This window comes from Carex rostrata, chromosome 30, assembly GCF_964058835.1.
Source record: "Carex rostrata chromosome 30, lpCarRost1.2, whole genome shotgun sequence".
Taxonomy (NCBI): Eukaryota; Viridiplantae; Streptophyta; class Magnoliopsida; order Poales; family Cyperaceae; genus Carex; species Carex rostrata.
The window spans coordinates 891,306-912,650 of NC_135947.1; the positions used below are offsets into that span (position 1 = coordinate 891,306).

General features: G+C 31.5%; 2 protein-coding genes across 2 annotated transcripts; one reads left to right on the plus strand and one right to left on the minus strand.

The window, feature by feature from the left end:
- Window positions 1-800: 800 nt before the first annotated feature.
- Window positions 801-5,118, minus strand: LOC144546887 (uncharacterized). The gene is made up of 3 exons (XM_078295475.1): window positions 3,633-5,118; window positions 1,613-2,176; window positions 801-1,073 (listed from the first exon to the last, which is right to left on the minus strand). Exons 1-3 carry the CDS (start codon window positions 4,914-4,916, stop codon window positions 1,035-1,037), a joined length of 1,887 nt encoding a protein of 628 aa, XP_078151601.1. The 5' UTR covers window positions 4,917-5,118; the 3' UTR covers window positions 801-1,034.
- An 11,400-nt stretch (window positions 5,119-16,518) lies between these two features.
- Window positions 16,519-19,117, plus strand: LOC144546603 (uncharacterized). The gene is made up of 5 exons (XM_078295145.1): window positions 16,519-16,638; window positions 16,777-16,863; window positions 17,002-17,088; window positions 17,227-17,313; window positions 18,920-19,117. The coding sequence occupies exons 1-5, from the start codon at window positions 16,519-16,521 to the stop codon at window positions 19,115-19,117; spliced, it is 579 nt and encodes a 192-aa protein (XP_078151271.1).
- The last annotated feature ends 2,228 nt before the right edge of the window (window positions 19,118-21,345 follow it).

Genomic DNA, 21,345 nt, shown 5'->3' on the forward strand with positions numbered 1-21,345 from the left:
AAGTAGTGTTGTTGTAATCAAGACGATGTAGGAGTATCTAAGAGAGCCTTCATGCTCAAATGAGTTTTGTATTTGAGTTATTTAAAATGAAACACAGAGAAAGGAGATATGAAGGAGGAGAAGAAGAGGAGGAAAGAGGTCATCGTCAGTGCATCGTCATTAACTATAACTATACCTTATTATACGTAGATATAGTAAATACTACAGTAGAGATGGACAGATTTACAACATCCTATCCGAACCAGTTGAATCAAGACGAGGCGAAGAGCGGCAAAGGAGAGGAGTCGAGATAGGGTGGTGGACCTCAAACCCCCTTATCGCCTCGTTGTTGCCTTTGACGATATTAACGAGGGAGCGGACCAAACCCTAAGACTACCCAAGCGGTACAACTCGAGACAGGACGAGGTTAAATTACATTATTGTTGTTTGAATTTATTTTATTTATTCATCTATTACTCATAATTTTACATAATTCTGGTTCGGCATATAAATTAACATCACGTCATAATTTCCTTCAGTGTGACCCAGACAATTGTGAATATTTCCTGTGCGAGAAGTGGATTTATGTACGTATGGATCTAAAAACCAAGTACTAATAGTTTATTTAATTTGGATTTCACAGATAGTAACCTAGAAACCATATGAATTCAAGTAAATTACATTTAAATATAATAATACATACTGCGAATTGAAGTACAGTGCACCTACACCAACCAAAGCTACCTAAGTAAAAAATTATAAATAAGTACATCTACAAATGTTCAGCCAGCAAGGGCAAACTTCTATAATGCAACCTATAATTAACCAATAATGACGGTGATGATTATTGATAATAAATAGAAATATTTATTACAAACTATAGCTTTCTATAATACACTGATTTACAAATTGAATTTAACAAATATAGCTGCAACCACTTGTATTATTATGAGATAAACGTACAGCTTACTCACAATAGTGGACCGGCTTATAGGCATGATCCACTTACTTAAAATGAGAACAAACAAACAAACAAACAAAAACTTGTTTGTACATCAGATCTCACTTTGCACTGATGCTGGCCTCTCAAGTACCTAGAAATTAAACCAACAGAATAGATGAAACAAATTATAAGCAATTAGGGAATCTAAGTTTTAGATGAAATATTCGTGTGATTGAGATCTCAGTTGATGCTTAAATATAAACTAAACAAACTTGGCAATTGTTAAAAATATTTAATTCTTCAATCTGACATTTGAATGTAATCTATACTGTATATTTATATCATAAATAATAATAACAAGTGGTGAAATTTGATGCAAGTTTTACTATTCATCAAGCAATTTGAAATTGTATCAAATGTGATATACACCCAAGCTATAAGGTCAACAACTTGTCTATTAATTCTTCTTCTATTTCAAAATACTTAATTTGTAAAAAAAAATCATCAAGGTAATTCATTATTAAATATTAATGGATCGCCACCCTAAAGTAAAATACCGACTAAACAACCAAAGTACTAGGTTGGTCGACTACCATACTGGTATCGGTTTATATATTCTGAACCCACATTTTATGGTTAAAATATCAAACTTCCACAATAACATCACAACAAATGGTACTAAAAGAGTACCTCAGAGAACTGTATCTGGCGTGGTGGTCCCAAAAATTTCATCTCATTCTCTCTCAAACCTTGTTTCTTACTCTGCACTTGCATTCCCAAGAAAGACGATACCGGTTGCTTCTTGCCTGATACCGATGGCAAGGTACGAGAAAGCCACGACTCAGTTGGTGATTTCGGCAACGGCAATGGCAACAACTGCACCGGCAACACCCAATCCCCACCATTTTTTTTCACTTCAACTACGTTTTCTACCTCTTCAGTAGCTGAGGCAGCCTCACTAGGGTTTGAGTCTTGGGCGTCAAGAAACCGGTCTGGATCCCTCTCAAGAGAACTAGATCTGTTTTGATTGCTACAGTGAGATGGAACAGCAGGAGAAGACTTGTATTCTATTTTCTCGAGAGAATTCCCTGTTGAATGAATAAGTGGAGATGAGCCTCCACCTGTGTTAGGTGAATCGCTCCAATAGGTGAGATGACTTGTTTCACTGTTTATATACTTGCTGCTGTCATTAATTTTCATACTTGAATTGCTCCTTTGGTCTTGTTTATGTTTGTACACTGGTTCCCATGAGTGCTAAAATAAGAAAACAAAAAATATATCTCGAATTAGAAAAAGGAATTGAGAATTCAAATAACCACTTCTAGGAGTTAATGGTACCCTTTTATCCGTTTACCCGATCCATATCGCATTCGATAAGACGGTTATGGGTAAGTTCTTTTTTTCGTTAGCTTATTGGGTACAGGTAAGGGTAAAGTTTTTTTTGTTTTCCCTTAACATAACGTGTCAGAGAACGCATAAAGACTATTTCATACTTGTTACCATATACGGTAATTATTAACAATAAAATTATATATAAAGAATATATTTATATGTGGATGATGCATGATATGATAATATGACATAGTTTTATTCACAGCCCATATATACCCTTTTATCTGTTTATCCGACCCGTACCGTATACGATAAGATGGGTATGGGTACAGGTGATGGTGAATTTTTTTTTTTGTTTTGTTAATATAACATGTAAGGGTGTGAAAATTCTTCCACCCGACCCATTTTGTACCCGTTGACACCCCTACAGGGAGCTGTTGTCCTAGGAAATTACTATGCATTTATTGCAAAAATGCCTCTCAAATTAATTGTTCTCTTTTTAAGCTCACCAACTTAAATACTAATGTGAACTGTGAAGGCTACGGAGGAACCCAACCCCCAAAAATAAATTTTAATGCACAACCAAATGCAGTAACTCTGCCTTCCCAATTTAAGAATTAATGCTAACAACAACTGATGTCATAATCAATCTGAGATACAAGAACGGAACCAACTATATTTTTTCCTTCCTTTATCTTTTGGGTTGTCTTGACAGGTCTATCTCTGTAAGTTGGTAATCTGTCAATTCTGGTTATAAATAGAAATCTAACCTACATATATAATATAATCCAAGCTACATACAGACTGCTGTCATAGTTAGTTTTGACCCAAGTGTTTAAAGTGGGCAAGTGCGGAGGTCAACAGTCAGACTATACCCAGTACTCTGGATCTAGGCATATATATGTAATTTGTTTGAGAAAAGAGATAATGTAAAAAGAATAACATTCCACCTCAACTGAGTCATTAATGAACGTAACAAAATGGTAAATTCACCAATGTACTTCACTTTTATGCTTCTGTTATTAATCCAAAACATCCAGAAAGTAATTTTTTGGAAATTGGATAATCACATCTCACGGGTATTTCTGGTATAAGGTACAATGTGAGTGGTTCTCTGGCATCATATTACAGCAAAGATAACATTCTAAACATTTCCTAAACTGATTCTAATAAAAATCATAGAATTGTGAAATGGACAGATCAACATAATGTTTATGGCATAATCAGTGAGCATACATAGCCTGGTATTTTAGTAGAAAATAAAATAAACTGACTTAATTTTGGGATGGAACACAAGAAAAATTGGTATTGTGAGAAATAAACTTAACAAACATTATAGGAAAAATAATTGAATTTAAAGAAGTCAAAAGTAACGAACCATGTAATTATCAAAGGCCTCATCAGAATGCTTTGAATCCGATCCATTATTGGAGCTCCGGATTAATAGACTGCCTGCTCTCCTTCCAGCACCGCCACGTGGCGGCATCACCTTACCCCTTGCCTTCATACCAGGTACCGGGTTCATCATCAGTAAAGAACCTTTCATGCAAAAGCTAGGGAGGAACCCACAACCCTTGGCAGAGAACCTTCTAGACTCCTCAAAATCCTCATCATCATAGTCTTCTTCATCTTCATCTTCATCTTCCTCTTCCTCTTCTTCCTCAAAACTATTTTCATATTTTGGCTGGTTCTGGTACGGGAGCGGTACTGGTACTCTTCTCTGACTCGGATTTATACCTGTACCAACAAAAGTTTGTTCTGGTTTTGCAACTTCTCGAGCCGGTACCGGAGCCTTCCGAAAGGTGTACTGTGGGGACCCAGTAGCAACAGCTTGTGCTGCTGGAAGAAACCGATCAATCATGAACTCACGGGCATCAGGATCACTGCCCCCGGGATATAGAGACGGCTTTGTGGGCCCAGCAGGCAGTTCGCTTAGACCGCTCACGCTACAATTCATGAAGAAGGATTCGGTTCGAGATAACGTATCAAGTGCATCAGAAAAGTTATCTTCTTCATCTTCATCTTCTTCTTCTTCTTCTTCTTTGAATTTGTCCCGCATTTCTTTTTGCTTTTGTTCTTGCTCTCTTTTTTTAATTTCTTTTTCCTCTTGCTCTTTCACTTGTTTTTCCTTCTCTGTTTCTTGGGTCTGGTAATTTCCATTGTTGATTGCACTCTTTAATTCAGTTTGATCAGTTTCGGGTAGAACTTGCGGTGGATTATCAAATTTCTCCTCTTCCTCAATCTGCTCTTTCTCTTGTTTCTTCTCTAATCTTTCATTATTTGGATAACTAAAATCCTCGAAATACGGATCTTTTGCATTCTTCGCTGAACTCGAGTAATTGCTAATGGGTTTGCGGGTCCTGACGCTACTAACCATTTTCACTGGAGGTGGTCTCGGAGCCACAAATGGTGGCCGAGATGGAGAGTTTGTACTGGGTTTGGGCTGACCCGGACGTTGCTCCCATACGAACGGTATCACACCCGGATTTCTCACTGGACCTGACTTGATATCGGGCTTGTAGAAGGGGAGAGAAGACCGCTTGTTCGCCTGCTTTGTCGAATTGGAATTGGAAGTTGTAAAAGAAGAGGTCGGTGGTTCGACCGAGAAACGGCGGATCGAGAGAAGCGGCGCGTCTAAATCTATTTTCTTGTGCTCGTCCATTGCAGCCCAAATTCCAATTCTTTGTTGCAATTTGGAAGAATCGCGGGAGAATATATTGGAATTTGCTCCGAGGGGAGGAGAGGGAAAGTAGCAATGTTACTTCGTAAGGAAGGGAAGAAGTATTTGTTCGCCGGGAAAGAGGGAGGGGAAGGGAGGGAAGGAGGAAGAGGGATCTGCACGCTGCAGTGGGGACGGAGAGACTGTGGGAGTGTACCTTACAAGGGAGAAATGGATCTTCTGTGGATTATCTTGTGTTTCTTAATATGCGTTTTGGTGGATGGTAACTGTTGGAACTCGGAGGAAACGAGTAAAGGTATTGACAATGCTAAATTAACTTCAAGCAGAGCAACGATAACAGAATGAAAATGAAAATGCATGTGAATTGTACGCTGCATAAAGTCAAAATTACTCTGTTAATATTTTTGTCACAGAAAATCTGAATTGATCGATCCTTGTATGATCAATTGATCATGGAAAAAATCAATTCAGTTGATCGTATATTCAATCTTCATCTCAAATAAATTAATTATTTACAAAACAATACTTGAACAATGCTCAATATCATTATAAATAACTTGCCATTATTTCCGTACATTCAGTGGATCATATTAGTTTATTAACTAAGTCCACCTTAATTAATCAAATCAATTAATTACATAACACATATACTTAAACCATAGTCAATATGTTCATAAAATATAAATATTCTGCCTTGTGACGTTTCTAAATTCTAACTATTTTCTATGATTCGTTAGCAAGAAGAAAGGTGAAATATAATATGGGCATAGAGAATCTGAATGAGAGCGACTTAGACCTGTCTCGCATTTCTCGTTTAATTATTGTTTGTAGTTTTGTTGTAGTAACAAAAGAATGCTAAATTGATTATGTTAGCTTTGTAAAGTAGTCAATTTGGAATCTATTAGGTGAGCTTGAAAAAGGCGTACTGGCGTCCTGATCAGATAATCACTACTAATACATCCTTTGCTCTGTGCGTCAACATTTTAAAATTACAAGTTATAAAAAGTTTGTGATATTTTTTTATTTTTTTATTTTTTGCATTTTAAAAGTTTGTAATCTAGGTCCATAGATGCTTTGGTTTATTTAAACTGCTATCGTTTTAGTTGACATGTCGGACTCAAATCGGAGATTTGTAATCGGATCATTCGATTTAAAATAGATAAAGGTTATGGTATTATATGCATATTATGGAACGGTCACGTACTATGAATTTAAATTTTCATTTTCAAAATTGAAATAGTTGGTCTGAAGTCTGAACTGTTATATATGATATCATCTATATGAGAATTTATTTGGAGATCAAACTTTACATTTTTTTTTATAATTCTTATTACTAATTTTTAAAATAGGTAAAAAAAATTACTTGATATAAAATATTATAAACGCAGTGATTTTCTATATATATTTAAAAAAAATTGTATAATTGAATTTTCAAGATTTCCAAGTACATTTTTATATGAAGGTCGTGTTTAATAATTAGAATCGAAATCTAGAGATATGGATCAATATCACAGGTTAATTCGTAACAGATTGATATTGTTAAATTTAATTATTAAATTACGTTGTTAAATTTTTTATTCATAAAGAACATTAGCAAAGCGATCTAATACGTTAGTTTTAAATTGGTTGGTCTGGATTAACAAGGAAGAATATTACTATCTGGATCTAATATAACGATAGTTACAGACTCTATAGAAATAATTTTACTTTGTGTTTATTAACCAATACTATTTACAATTTAAAGACTATTTTTTACCATTTTTTGCCAAGTCAACTGAAACCATACAATAAATGCAGTTCTACCGGTACCAGAAATAGTACAACAAAAATGATGGGAAACCTAATATTTGTACTAATGGGTCATATAATTAGTAGCTCTTATCAATTAAGGAAGCCTATGTTGATACAATTATCTTAACGACGGATCTAATTTCGGGTAAAGATATTAACGGCCATGTTTTAGTTTCATGCACTGCACGGTGAATAGAATCAAAATTATAAAGTATAAACTTGTACCGCTAGAATGAAAACGGATCGGATACTGATCAGATAGTAGCAAAATTTTATCCGTATTTGTTTATATTTTTTGAATATAAATATGGATACATATATAAATTGAATTGGATATTTATTAAAAAAATATATATATACATATCTATGATTTGAATACAAATAATTAAAATTTAAAATTATATTCGTAATTGTATCTGCATGGATATTCATATATTAAATATCTGTATTTAATTTTTGAATACGGATCAAATACGGATCAAATATTACCCGCTTCGTTTTCACCTCCTATATATCACAGCATCTATATATCACAGCATGAAGTCAAAATAGCATTGTTAATATTTTTAACTAATTTTAATCTTAATATCTACTAAGAAGAGCAAAATAAGGCATAGAGAAAAGGGTGTTGAGCACCCTCAATCAATTAAAATTGTTTACATCTTTATCCTATAATATTTACAAATATTATTATTAAAAAAACATTCTTATAAAATTAAACCAATTTTGATTTTCTGATTGAACCCTGTCAACTAATTTTAGATGTTCGTGCACATGTCGAAACGTATTAGCCCTTTTCAAACTACATTTTATTCCCTTTCTTCTTTTGACTTGTATACTTGGACTTATATACTTCGGTGTCCATTTTCTCGCCATGATGCATTATATTATTCCAAGTGGAACTTCAACTAACCTAAAAGTATAGATACGCCTCTTTAGTCAAGAATTCATACAAGGAGGAATCTAATTTGACTGTTTTAGTCAAATACCGGAGCCGATCGACTTTAGAAGCGTTTTCTTACTAACTTTACATATTCGGTATATTGATAAATATATTTAGTTCAAAACTACGATAATTGATTAAATAATTCCTGGAATAAAGGAAAAAAAATAAAATTTTAAACATATTGTCTATAATTTAAATAGTTTGTGTATCAAATTATAAATATATAAAGAATGTTGAGTTTCCAAACTTATTATTGACGCCACATCATTCACATTACATCAATAACCGGTTGATTTTCAAATTACATCAAATTTATACATATTCTATTTAAATTACATGTAAGATATCCAACCCTTTTCTTTTAAAATTATAAATCATAATAGTGGATCCAAGAATAGATGACAATTTATTCCCCTTTTGTTTTTAACTTGACCAACCAGTCCAAGTGGCTGCCTAGGTTTGCATGAATTTGCCTGACAAAATTTAGCTAACAGTGGGGGACCTCTGGAATAGTGATATATCATATATGGTGCTTTTTTGTTATTAAAAATGTTGGACCATATGATCAGTTAAAAGTTATAACTAATTTCATAACATGTTAGTGGGCCTAATTATGTGCCGTAGCTTAGACTTTGGACTTGTCGACCTCAAGTTATAATTACTAGTTTAGGCATGACACAGACATAAATAAAGGTTGGAACATCAGAACATGGAACAGTCCGTTTTATTTCTATTTTAACGTAGTGAACAAATTGAATGGTAATATGAATTAGTATCTTTATTTTTAAAATTCAAATAATCAACAATCGATTTGAACCGTTTAATATGGTCTTAAAAAAATGTACATTTAGATCAATTTTTTTTTTAGAATTATTTTACTATTTTCTTAGATAGGTAAAAAAATCACTTAATTTAAAAATTCTAAACCATTCAAAAGTAGTAATTTTGTATTTATTTTTTATAAACAAATTCTAAAAAAAATATAAAATTTAGTTTTCAAATATATTTTTTAATAAAAATTACATTGAATCGTTCAGATACATTATTTAAACTTTAAAACTAAAAATATTGATTTATAATATGAATCTCTGTACGCGCTATACATATATGCATATATATAGTACCATATAGCCTCACTCTGTGATGAAAGAATATGATATGAGCTAAGTTATATCATCATCATTGTCTCGAATTACTAAACAAAATTCAAGAGGGATAAATCATAAAACCTTTCCTCTTAGAATTAAATGGATGCAATTAATTAAATTTTAGAGGTTGGTACGACGTTTCAATTAACTTAGCTGTCAGTAGGAAACAAAATTTCCCCACGAGAAGTTATTGGAAGATTTATAATTACTACAAACCAACATCAACGTGGGTATCAATTGTCCATTATTACAAGTACATGGGGTAGATACATCATGTAATACCACGCTGTCTAATTACCATGTCAACTTCACCATTGCATGGTATAGGGATGTAAAAAAAGTTGCACCGAAATGATGTCGGTATGGTACAGTTCCGTTACGGAACAATATGGCACGATATATATATCGGTTATGCGGCATTATTTGCATGTCACATCATGCGGCGCCGCGCCCAATTGTATGTTGTGATTATTATTTGGAAGAATGATATGAGTCAGGGGTGTAAAGGGATCGGATAATATCCGATTTCGTCCGAATCCAAATTCAGAAAAGTACTCAAATTATCCGATCTGTATCCGTATCTGTATCCGAAAAATTATAACGGATACGGATATGGTAACGCATTTTACTATCCGTATCCAACCGTTTATACTTTAAACCACAACAAATGTGATATATATTTTTAAATTGATTTATTAAATTGCATATTGTACGAATAATTTATTAAATTACATATAGATATATATTTTGATGAATAATATAACGCTATGACATAATTAGTGACTAATATTTTAATAATATAGTAGATGTTTTGTAACTAACAAGTTAATTATGAAAAATATCCGTATTCGTCCGATATCCGATCCGTATCCGTATCCGAGACTATCTGTATCCGTATCCGTATCCGAAAAATTATAACGAATACGGATACGGTAAGACCACTATCCGATCCGTATCCGACCGTTTACACCCCTAGATATGACACATGATGGCATACGAACTAGTCTGATCATAACACGATACACACGGAACATGACACGACATAACACGTGATCAAAATAATAAAAATTTTATAACATTATATATTCCAAACAACAATATAAATTTCGGATCATAAAATTATTTTTATACGTTTAAAAATATTATTTTTACAACATTATTTCTTCATTTTATAATTGTTTACAATATTTTCACTTTTTTAATTTTAATTACGGCATTTAAAATTAATTAACTTTATTACTACACGATATGTAATTCAAGTCACGACGTATCTAATTACGCATGATAAATTATTAAATTTACATCCCAACGTCTGATTACGCATGGTAAATTACTAAATTTACATCCCAATGCACCAAACGAGACAACACGTGTACGTACGTTTGCACTTACACGTGTTGGGACCATCGAGATCAAACAAACTAGTTCTGATTTAATTTGATTGTATGTCGCCTGATTCGAACAAGAATTGAGACCAATCTCAATAAAATATTTAATTATTAAACCTTTTTTTATTTATTTTCTACTATATTAAAAATATAAAACTAAAAATAACTAGTATTGTTATGTCTTACTTCTTAAATAACTTTATTTATTTATCAATATTTAGTTGCTGTTATGGTAATTTTGAAAAAAAAATTATATTTATATCTAATTAAAAAACATATATCTCATGATATATTAAAGATTAGATCTTCTATTTTAAATTTTTTTTCATTAATATAATTACATATCAAATTATTTTAAGTTGAGCTTAAACGAATCAATCAAAATATTTTTACACTTAAACTTAAATTATTTTAACTCTGTATGTGTAGTTTTTGCACATTCTGTTCCAAGTTAAGAAAAAAAGAAGAGGGTTATAATAGATAAGGTGAGCTAGTGGTAAACAAAACAGTTTTTTTTATGAAAATAAGATCCAAAATTATTTCAAATATCTAATCAAACAAATCAAACTTAATTATATTTAAATCTGACACGAACGAACAAGTCATGAACTACAAATAAAACTTTACGGTCCTCCAGGAATTCGTATCCTCTGAGATATCTCAAACTTTGCCCGACTTTATGGAAAATTCCAACCGTTTAACTACATTCTGCACGAATCTCAAAGCACACATAATACTGACCCCTACATCATCCCCGAATAGGCACCGGACACGTCGGTCACGCAAAAGTTGAGATATCTCAGAGGATACGCACTCCTAATTCTGTGGTTAGGGGTGTCAATGGTACCTTTTTAGCCGTTTACCCGACCCGTATCGTATTCGATAAGGCGGGTATGGGTAAGTTTTTTTTTGTTACCTTATTGGGTATGGGTATGGGTATGGGTATGGGTAAGAATTTTTTTTCGTTAAATAAATGGGTAAGGGTATAGGTAATGACTATTTCGTACCCATTACCCTATAGGGTAATTATAAAATCCAAATATATATTCAATTCAATTTCCAACACACTTAAATGTATATTTAATTCAATTTCTAACCCATTTAAATGTATATTCGTGTTTTTGAATTTTTATTCTTTATAAAAAATAATTTAGTTGGAATTGATTGCACATTTATTTTATTTTTTATTAGAAATGCAATTATATATGTGTTAAAATGAATGAGTTTTTGATGTTTAATTTGTAAAATATAATAAAATTAATTATTATACTAATATTATCCGTTATTCATCCGCTACCGTTTCGTTACCAGATAATATTAACGGGTAAGGGTAGGGTAGGATAAGATCAATTTTTTATGGGTATGGGTAAGATCAATTTTAATGGATATGGATATGAAAATGTCTCCACCCGACCCGTACCGTAACCATTGACACCCCTATCTGTGGTACCGAATTACGCTATGTATTCCTAATTTCCTATGTCTCCTCTCATCCTCGGAGTCCTGTCCCATTATTTCATTCAAATTTTATTTTCGAATTTTCCACAATGCTAACAGAGTTTCCTACAATGTAGCGGATTGATTTAACAAGTCTGATACTCTTGGTAATGGATGCATAGTACATTAATTTGTTTCGCTTGCTAATATGCCTGCCACAAAAAATCATGAACATCGGGAAATGGAGAGTGTGGGAGCTAGCGGAGTGCGTATCCTCTGAGATATCTCATATTTTGCGTGACCGGCGTGTCCGGTGCCTATTCGGGCATAGCGCAGGGGACCACTATTATTTGAGCTTTGCGATTAGTGCAGAACGTATTGAACGGTTGAGATTTTCCAAAAAGTCACGCAAAATAAGAGATATCTCAGAGGATGCGAATTCTGCGATGCATTTCTGCAATCGCAATTTTTCTATTTTTAAAATTAAAAAATATCGAATTAGCATAAATAAGATGTTTTAATTGATTCCATAGATAGGAGAGAACTAATGATTATGTTTTATAAGAGTATTTTTAGAGACCGAATCAATAGTTCGATCTTAGTAGTTTTCGTAAATTATAATATATTGTTGTAATAAAAAATATGAATATAATTAGAACCAAATTATTAAATATGTCTCTATAAAGCTGTAAAATATGCGAGCCCTCACTTCTCATTTTTTTTTTCTCTTTTACTAGGCTCCTCATTGAAGAAAGGCCAATGGAATCGAACCATTTTCGATTCTATCGATTTTCACACAATGTGATTGTTAGTGTATAAATTGCGAAAATCAATAAGACTGAATCATTGATATCTCTCCAATGGAACTAGAGACGGATGTACATAGTTCAAATGGGGTCAATTGACGCTCATTCAATTTTTAAAAACTGATTATAATATATGTTTTTTTGTATAATTTATACTAAAATGTTATGGGTATATTAGAAATGACCTCCATTAATTTTGTGAATTTTTTTTATTGTTGACCCCCTTTATTTTCAAAGAAAGAATAGACTATTATATAATGTGTACAATTTGAAAACTTGTAACATTTTATATTGTTTTTTTTTCACCATTCTGCATATTTTTAACTCCTATTAGTCAAAATGTTGCCTTCGTCTTTGAATAAAACTGAATTATTAACTTGATTTCATCCATCTATAATGAAAAAAAATAAAAAACAGTAATGAAATCCGGACATCCTGAGTAACTCAAAATTTAAATTTGGATCAAAATTATTCGATCAGCATTCAATCCAATCAAATCCGATATAAAATACATGGGGCCTAGTATTTGTGCAAAGTAGATCAAACGATTAGTATCTAAACTAAAAAAATTGAGATACCTTAGTTGTTGTGAATCGCTGCCGACTGCCACTGATGTGCAGCTTTTTGGGTTAAAGATCTTCTGCAATCATTTTTGTGTAGTAAATGTATTGAAATCTTCAGCTAGAAAATTATTGCACGCTACACTGAATGTATTACTGTTTACGCCACGGATTGTTGAATAAATTATTTTTAGTTTACACTTTTGTTGGACAGACGATAGTTTTAATTAATTATATTTGCATATCTTAAAATCGGTCTAAACCTGTTTATGGGTTGTTCGATCATCTCATTACAAGCTCAATAAGTTTGATATTGAATATATTTTTCAACTATTTTAATAACATATTTTTTTAATGTTGAATTATCGATGATATGGAGTAATTGCATAACATTGAAAATATTTGAGATCCTAATCACAATTCTTAACTTTCTTAAGATTGCATGTTAGATGGAAAAATCTCTAATTCAATATGAAATAATTATTTTGTTTGTTAATTTAATGATGCTGCACAACTGGATGGTTCCTAAAAAATTACGGGGACACATTTTCTAGCATAAAATAACATGCATTTTAGATATTTAACCATAAATGATGAAGTCATAAAGTAGTTTGTTTATTTAAAAAATAAAGTTGACATCTCACAATATTTAATCTGACACGTATTTTCCAAATAACAGATAATGGTCCAAACAACAGATAATGGGCCTCTTAAATGGAAGTAATTGGGCCCAATATAAAGAGCATTGAATGTTTTGTTTTAATAACTTATCAATTTTTGTGAGTTTAAAATCTCAGCTGGGTTTTGAATTTATTAAAGACACGCGATACGTGTTATATGAGAAATCCAACAGATTTGCGTGCACAAAATTAATGCATGTTTCAGAATAAGTATAAATGAACTTTAAGTCCAATTTTTTTTTTTTTTTTTTGTGGTAATGTAAAGGAATAAACTTTGGTGATTTCAGAATCCGAAATGTGGTCCAAATTAATTAAAAGTATGAAGAAACACACACAACGTGTTTTAAATGAATTTCAGATGATTTTATGCATGAATGAGATAGGATAAATGAATTTCAGATAATTAAAAGTAAGAGTTGTTTGCATGATTTATGCATCTTATTAAAGCATAACATATATTATGTTGATGGTACTAACTAACATTTGTTGAACATAAAGAAGTTTAAAAAAAAGTAGCAAATAAGTATAATTCTATTTTTTAATACAAAGTTTGACTAAAAAATATATTTATAATAATTGTATTCATAACTTTATCTGAATTCGGAGCCGGATGATTATCCAATGTGAAAGAAATACTCAGATTTGAATACAGATTGTTTTGAAGCTCCATAAATAGAACAAATATCAGGTAAAAGTCGGATCAGAAATCAATTTAATATGCGTCTATTTTCTCTTTTCTAATTGTCTGTATACTATTACATTTGTTGTGAGACTAACACATTGCACATCGGGAGAGCAGAATTTTTCTTTTTCTTTTTAATTCTATTCCAAGCAAGGTGCAGCGGTGCAGATGAGTTTTTTTTTATTATTAATTACATCCTTACCACGTAGGCACGTCTATTGAAGCATATGCCAAGTGTTTTAACTTTCATTCCACGCAAGTTTTTTGGATGAATTTTCTTTCTTAATTAACTGAATTTATTAAATGAAACTTTGAATTAGCATTGCATTATTCATTTATTTTTATATTTAAATTTATTAATTAATATTTATATCTTTAATGTTTATATGATTCAATTATCTGATAATTATTTGTTTTGTATTTGTATTCGAATTTGTATTCATAAATTCTCCACTCAGTATCCATATTCGTTTAAGGCAAATTTGGTTTTAAATTTTGTCATCCGTTTACTATCCGTATCCATGTTCATATGAATTTGGTATTAGTATTATCCGCTCCGTTTTCACTTCTAGTAACCCTACTCCTCGAAATATTATTAATTTGGCATTTTGGCTAAATTAATGCATCTCTACAACTTAGTTCAAATTTGAAAGATATATTTTAGTCAAAGTTAAACTTTACAAATAACATATTGATAAATTTACATACTAAAATTTTGCAACAGTATTTGTACATTATAAAAATGAATTGAACTACGCCACTACGGTGCTTCAACTATGAGTAGTACCGGTATAACTTGCTACCTAACTAATTTACGTTTTGATTGAAAATATGGATTGCTTTCTAATTTTATTTTATTTTAACTTATCAATTTATTAATTTTTTATCTTTTGGTATAAGTACATTTATTATGCTCTGAATTTCTTTTATTTCTTTTTTCTAATGTTGTGTTAAGTTATTAATAAGAATTTCACATGTATTAAATTTACCGCATAAGTTATGTTTTCCTTTTTTTTAATATACATATTAATCCTTATTAATTTTATTAGAAATATTGTGAATTAGACAGAATAACTAATTTGGTGAAATATGTGATAACTTACCAGATGTCTTGTTTAGGATGCAAACAAAATATTAAAATGCGTGTTGTAAATATATCAAAATGCTGGATCCGTATCCTCTCAGATACCTGACTCAACCCAATTGAAATGGATGACTCAGATTTACTCTCAGCCAGTCGGGATTCGGGATGACAGAGGGGGCATGATTATTTGTGCTTTGAGATGCGTGCCGATTCATTTTCAGATCGTCCGATTCAATTCTAGTCAGTCAGGTAACCTGAGGGGATACGAATTCCAAAATGCTTGTGAAGTCCTGTATGTTTGGATTTTGAGATCCGAAATAATTGAATCAGACATTGCATCAATTGAATTGAAATGTTGAAAAAAAAAAATTGCATACTTATATGCAAATTTAAAGAAATTTCAGTATCTATTATGAAAGTTATTGTGCATTTGCAACCATGCATCTATTTAGCTCCAAGATATTTAAATAGTCTCACAACATGTTATTAGATCAAGAAATTGAAACGTTTCGTAAAAAAAAAAAAAAAATTGATTATGTAGCTGTCAGTAGGAAACAAAATTTCCCCACGAGAAAAGTTGGAAGATAATTAATTACTACAAACCAACATCAAGGTGCATGGTATCAATTGTACATTATTAGAAGTACATGGGGCCATGGGGGTAGAATGGTAGATACATCATGCATGTAATAACACGCTGTCTAAATTACCATGTCTTCACTTAAGCACAGTAGGGATGTAAAAAAGTCGGAAACGAATCTGCTGAAATTCTCAAGTGTGAACAGAAATCTCTGTTTTTTTAAATCTAGCTATTGAACTGTTTCGAGAAGCGTGCACCAAAAATCCAGTTATTTTGAGATGGGTACATGAAAAAATTGAACGGATGGATTTAGAATTTCAGGGATTTCAGAAATATTGTTCATGAATCAGGGATTGCAGCAGATTTCAATTCAAAAAGTCAGGCCATGGTGATTCACTATGTTATACTAGAAATTCCAAGTATATAAATCTATTGTAAGCGTATCTTTTTATAAGTCTATTTTTTATATTATGAATACTAACATGGGGTATGTATATGAATTCATTATATTACAGATGGATTGGCCAGCGAATCAAAGCAATGATTTCAATTCAGAGGCGCCTGCAGATCCCCTTCCTAATTTGTGGCAACGTCGATCCAAGGTCAGGCCATGGTTATTCACTATGTTATACTAGAAATTCCAAGTATATAAGTCTATTTTAAGCGTATCTTTTTACAAGTCTATTTTTTATATTATGAATACTAACATGGGGTATGTATATGAATTCATTATATTACAGATGGATTGGCTAGCGAATCAAAGCAATGATTTCACTTCAAAGGCGCCTGCAGATCCCCTTCCTAATTTGCGGCAACGTCGACCCAAGGTCAGGCCATGGTTATTCACTATGTTATACTAGAAATTCCAAGTATATAAGTCTATTTTAAGCGTATCTTTTTATAAGTCTATTTTTTATATTATGAATACTAACATGGGGTATGTATATGAATTCATTATATTACAGATGGATTGGCTAGCGAATCAAAGCAATGATTTCAATTCAGAGGCGCCTGCAAATTCCCTTCCTAATTTGTGGCAACGTCAACCCAAGGTCAGGCCATGGTGATTCACTATGTTATACTAGAAATTCCAAGTATATAAGTCTATCTTAAGCGTATTTTTTTATAAGTCTATTTTTTATATTATGAATACTAACATGGGGTATGTATATGAATTCATTATATTACAGATGGATTGGCTAGCGAATCAAAGCAATGATTTCAATTCAGAGGCGCCTGCAGATTCCCTTCCTAATTTGTGGCAACCTCAACCCAAGGTCAGGCCATGGTGATTCACTATGTTATACTAGAAATTCTAAGTATATAAGTCTATTTTAAGTGTATCTTTTTATAAGTCTATTTTTTATATTATGAATACTAACATGACCTACTAGAATTTTGATTATTTGCATGAAGAACTAAAAATAATTGCATCTTTAAGTTAATCCCATGCAATTGATATTTTCTTCATGGGCGCACTAACTTAGATGCATGGGCAAAAAAATTGGGTCCATGCAATTGATGTATATACCCATGCAAATGTCTGCGGAGGATATTTCATAACTTATGACTAATTAGCTAGGTTCTAAGTAGCGTTTATCGCGTCATAGTGGGAAGCCGAAAAAAAAGCTATAGCGAATAACGTCGCTATAGCGAAAGCTATGACACATAGCGTTTTTTTTTTTTTTTTTCTAAAAATTATATCATATATTTGTACTAAATATCAACATTATCTAAGTCTCATATAACAATAAATAACATCAAATTGATTAAAAAATTATAATATTCATATTGAACCAATACAAAGTCTAAATTGTGACTCAAAATATCCGTAGTAATACTAATATCATAAACTATCGATCTTTTTCTAGTCAAAACATATTCAGCATTATAATATAATCTATATTTTTTCTATTTAAATTTTAAAATAACCTAGACATCATGGCATAATTAATTATCTTAATCTATTCAAAATATTCAAACTACCATATAGTAAGTATCACTTTGTTATTTCAAGAAATATCTTAATATATTCAATCTAAGCCTTTATTTAAAGCCCATATAAATTGAAAAGAAAAAAAAAAACAGCTCATGTTGCATAGCGCGCTGTAGCTTCCTTATTTGATTTCGTTTGATGGATCTCTCATTTAATAATTAATAGTTTACTATAAAACTTAGTATGTCAATTGCAAAAAAAAAATCACGATTAAAATCCAATCTGAGCCTTTATTTAAAACTCATATAAATTGAAAAAAAAAAAAAAAAAACAGCTCACGTTGCATAGCGCGCGCTATTTGCTCTACACGCTATACGCTATAGCGGACCACTATTACCGCTATAGCGCCCGTAGCTCAAATAGCGCGTTTTGATACCATAGCGTAGCGTTTAGGGTCCAAAAACGCTATAGCGCGCTATTTAGAACACTGCTAATTAGCATGGGTATGAAAACTCAATTGCATGGGATATAAAAAAATTGCGGCCCATGCAAATGTGCATAGCTGTTATTTCACTATTTGTGACTAATTAGCATGGGTGTCGAAACTAAATTGCATGGGTTAAAAAATTGCGGCCCATACAAATAATTCACCCATGTAATTAAATTTTATACCCATGCAATTGCTGCTAGGCGATGTTCCCTTGTTCTCCATGCCAGCAACTTGATGGTTTGTCTGAAATAAACAGATCTATGCAATGTTCCCTTCTTTTTTACTTGTTTTAGGTCATTTTCAATCCACTGTATCTCCACCTTAACCCGTACTACTTTGTTGGTTATTTTCCTCTCTGCTAGAATTTGATTTTGAATGCCAAAGGAGGTTATAAATTTATATTCTGTTTTGGTGTAAGAGAAAGAAATTGAAAGTTTCAACTTTTTCTTTGTTTCAGCAAAAAGTGGTGATCAAATTATCCATGGGGAACAAGGAAGCACAAGATGCAGCTATGAGAGTGCCTGGTGTTACATCGGCAAGGATTGACGGTGACATAATTGAGGTCATGGGAAATGACATCGACTCGGATGCTCTGACAACTATTATGAGAAACAAATTGGGTCATGCTGATCTGAGGAGCGTCACACATATTTGATCGGACTCAATAAATTGATCAATCTTTTTACTCAATAATTATCAATAATGTCAATAATGTACAACTTTCAATTGTTTGGTCAATGTCACACATATTTATTGAAAATAATACACTCTTTTAATTTTTGTGCGTATGAATATAATAATATATATAGATAAAAAGTTTCTCACTTCTGAAACACATAAATGTAAAAGAACTGAAATATATGTAATTGGTTTGAAATGCTTTTTGCATCATATCAATTATCAATGACTCAGCTCTCTTACGTGTCATATAAAATTTATTTAATCCTTTTAAATATGTATCTCATCAGAATTTGTCTATTATCTCTGGAAAATATGTTCAGTTTGTCTCTCTCACTCTCTATACAAAGTTAAAAATTATTTAATTATAAATAACAATTTAACTTGGTATTTTTTCAAAAAAGTTTAATACTCGTAATTCTTGAATTAACTAAATTCACTTAATTTCACTCTAATATAGTGATGCAAAATTGAGTGGAGACAAAAAATATGGGGAATTTCAAAGTGTCCAATTGAAAAAGTAATTAACCATCCATCTAACAATTTCAGAATTAATTATTCAGCAACGAGAAAATTTTAAAGTTCTACCAGATCATTAGACAATCTACCTAAATAATAATAAAACTAGTATCATACCCGTGTGTTGCAATGCGGACATATTATAAGAAACAAATATATCAATGAAAATAATAATTATCTAAAAATTAAAATACATGTTAATAGAAAATTTATATGATTATGTATTTTTAATTAACTTTAATCGTGATCTTTGATAACAATTTGATGATGTGATGATTTTTTTAATTTTAAGTACCAATGATATCAAATAATAGCTCGATTCGAATCTAATATCAAATATCATACAATAATTCAATATCAATACATAATATGATATCAAAAAACATAAATAAAAAGTGTTATCGTGTGTATGTATAGGATACACTAACACACACACATATTATAAGAAAAATATATATTCACACACACGTTCCAATTTATATTCTTCTTTGTTTCCAATTTAGAATACACACACACTGATATATTATATATCGGAAATATATTCTAAATTGCCAACACCAATATGTATAGAAACAAAGAAAGAGAAATAAGGAAATAAAAAAAAATGATTTCCATTGTGTTCCGTATAGAAAAGAAGAAGTAAAGAAACAATAAATAAGAAAATGGAAGGTGGAATCTTCTCAATTGAAGAGGAGAAATATGGAAACAAAAAAAATAAGGAAACAGATAAATATATCGCGAAATTTCAGAATTTATTCAATTTTAATTGTAATGTATCGTGTGACAGCATATGTGTTGGGTATGTTTTTAACTAAATTTAGACTTCTATATATAAAACAGATGCATTTAATCAAAAGAAGACAAAATATGTAATTGGAGAGCTGAGATCAAATCCGAAATTTCATCTCTCAATCGTAGCCATTGGTGGATCGGACACCCAACGTGCTTAATAATAGAATAGAGATATGACATTTTACTAACAAATCAAATTTGACATTTTTCTAAATCATTTTACTATTTTTGATTTTCGGGTGATTCATAATTTTTAAATCAGGTAATTTTCTACTATTGAAGAATGTAAAAAAAAAAAAAGATATGAACTGCAGTATATGAGATGAGATCAAGTGATACAGGAGGAGGTGACTAAGGAGACTGTGATGGTGATGTGCCTTTCTCTTCCTCTTCTCATTTGATTCATGGTACTCTGTGTCCCCTTGTTCTTTCTCTTGGCTTGATTTCATTAAATTCGGAACTACTGTCTTGTTCACGCTCTAAAGTCTAAACTGAACTTTACTCAGTGTGGTTAGGTATTTCTGCGGTTAGGTATACGTAACTAAATCAGTGATTTCAATAGGGTTCTCTATGTGTAAATGTGAACTGAAAACTAGTTTTGTTAATATTACTATCTAGTATATGGTTCTGACAGGATTTCAGGACTGAACTGTGACAGAAAATAAGTTTATTTAGAAAACAGTCCCTGGACAGGGCCTTTTTGTAACAGGATGTAGAAATTTGTAAGAGGAAACCTTTTCTCATGAAAATTTCATGAAAATGCTAGATTAAAAATGTATAAGTATTTGTACTAGTGTGGAATAGTAATTTCAGTTAAACCATTTATTTCTTTATGTATACATAGTAAATAGAAATAGAATTTGAGGTAAAGTGATCAAGAACCATAATTGAATA